The sequence below is a fragment of the Pteropus medius genome, unplaced genomic scaffold, assembly GCF_902729225.1.
Source record: "Pteropus medius unplaced genomic scaffold, Ma_sr-lr_union100, whole genome shotgun sequence".
Lineage (NCBI taxonomy): Eukaryota > Metazoa > Chordata > Mammalia > Chiroptera > Pteropodidae > Pteropus > Pteropus medius.
The window spans coordinates 32,210,135-32,212,202 of record NW_024355205.1 but is presented as its reverse complement, the minus strand read 5'-3'; the positions used below and the strand labels follow the sequence as shown (position 1 = coordinate 32,212,202).

Here is a 2,068-nt window from a genome sequence, read left to right as displayed (position 1 = left end):
CACTCCACTCTCTAAAATCTCCAGAGGGAGAGGAAGCCTGTTCTCGCTCCCAGGCCCTCATTAGCCCCCAGCAGAACCCACAGCCAAGGAGGGGGAGCCGACAAGGCACAGCATCGGGGGAGGCGGGAAGGGGCGAGGCACTCTGAGGTCCTCTGGCGGTCGTGGTGCGATGGTTTGCTTGAGACCAGCCCTCTGCGCGGCCAGGGCAGGCTCTTCCTGGTGCCGCCCAGATGCCAGGCCTCTCCCTGCAGTGCGGAAGGGGTCTCCGCAGGGGTGGCTGCCGGCTCGGCACTGAGTCTTCTCTGTCTGTCCCTCTTAGGTTCTGGGGCCCTACCCTCAGTCACCTCCAAGGCCTGGCAGGTATCCTGACAAGGAGAGGACGTTAGAACAGAAACGTGTGCTCACTCCGAGGAAAGACCGAGCGAGGACACGGTGAGAAGGCGGCCATCTACGAGCCAAGGAGACAGGTCCCAGGAGACACCAGACCCGCCAACAACGTGAGCTTGAGCTTCCAGCCTCCAGGACTGTGGAAAAATTAATTTCTGTTGTTTAAGTCAACCAGCCTTAGCAAACTAACACAACTGCCCATCACTGTCCACTAACACAACTGCCCATCACTGTCCCAGGCAGAAGAAGTGACATCCAAGAAGTATTGTATTTGGATAGCATTCCTTATTCTCATGTCACATAAGCTAGGAGGGAATTGCACATGTGTCCCCAGTGCATCTATGGGACTGGCCCAGCTGTAAGAAAGCCCTTTATGACATCATCGTCCCACAGATGGAGACGTGCCAGCTCTTAAAACCCGTGAGGAACCACCATGCCTCACTTTGCAAACCCTCTCTTAAGAAACGTCATTATCAAATGTACGTTTGATAGCATCAAGAGGAAGCAATGCCTCCAGTATTTGAGAACCCTGAGGACACTGCAATATGATGGATTTAACACCGTGTACTTGGGGGAGACCGATATCCCCGAAAGTCTTGTCATGGGGGACGATTTTAGCGATGGGTATTTCATGCAAACTCCAACGTGGTATATTGTGCATGCCGGTGGTAGTCAAGGGTGGGTGCCCTGGAAATACCGGATGTTCCTAAGAGATGAGCTAAGCGTCAGACGAGAAGACGGCCTCTTCTTCGAGTTCTGCCACGTGGCGAAGAAGGCCTACGGGAAGTGCGCCATCGTGGTGAAAGACAGAAAGCGGAAGGATGAGACGCAGTCAAAGGAGGACAGAGGGTCTGAGGCCTGGGCCCACGTCCCGTCGGCCGTGAACTTAACGAGCATCGTGTGTTGCCCTGAGGTGGCCAAGTCCTATGGCCACGAGCTACTCTCTCTGCCTGCCCCTTACAGTTACCTGAGCCCTTTAGACTCAGCCTGGTCTTCCCTGAAGTGGTTTATCATCAATAACAGAAAGGGGTTTTGTCTGCAGTCCATGGACACTCTCTGTTCTTACCAGTATATACTTCTCAGCGGTTTAGTTAGCAAAGGGATTGAAAGGATCAACCCAAGCAAATGGAGACTAGCAACGAACAAAGTGCGAAGATGGGAGAACTACTATCTTGGTAAATTTTCTTAAGGGTGATCCGTCCAGCAAGCAGGAAGACTGCGCGACCAGCCTGGTCTTTACCACCTGCCCTAGGCTTGACTCTGGACCACGGCAGCCAAAGCTGCCCCAGCAGTGGCCTCACGGGGCTGCTGTGAGGACGTACGCTCCTAAGGGCGTAGGTAAAGTACTTCGGGTTTACTACAGGTTTCATTAAAACTTCTTGGTAAATTCGGGATCCTGACTCCATCCTGTTAAGGTGACTGGAGGGCCACGTCGGTGGATCGGGGGCTAGTCCAGCTCCAAGGAGCTTGGTGGTGAGCAGGGGTGAGCAAAGCTAAGGGTTGTGGGGTCAAAGTTCAGGTCTGAGGAAGGGAGAATCAAGTGTGCGGTCATCAAACGAAAAGTTGAAATTAAGTAGTGTGCCCACCAAAATAATCCACAGGAGCCAGCCTGCCATCAGCTGGAGACGTGGTCCAGACAGTGGCCCAACGGGCTCTTTCCCATTGCTCGAAAGCAAGGTGG

General features: G+C 53.7%; 1 protein-coding gene across 1 annotated transcript; it reads left to right on the top strand.

Moving 5' to 3' along the window:
- The first annotated feature begins 770 nt into the window (after window positions 1-770).
- Window positions 771-1,716, top strand: CUNH21orf140 (chromosome unknown C21orf140 homolog). The gene has a single exon (XM_039858008.1). The coding sequence runs from the start codon at window positions 821-823 to the stop codon at window positions 1,574-1,576; it is 756 nt and encodes a 251-aa protein (XP_039713942.1). The 5' UTR covers window positions 771-820; the 3' UTR covers window positions 1,577-1,716.
- The last annotated feature ends 352 nt before the right edge of the window (window positions 1,717-2,068 follow it).

Excerpts from the sequence above, each read along its gene's own strand:
- CUNH21orf140 (XM_039858008.1), top strand. The coding sequence starts at position 821 with ATGCCTCACTTTGCAAACCCTCTCTTAAGAAACGTCATTATCAAATGT.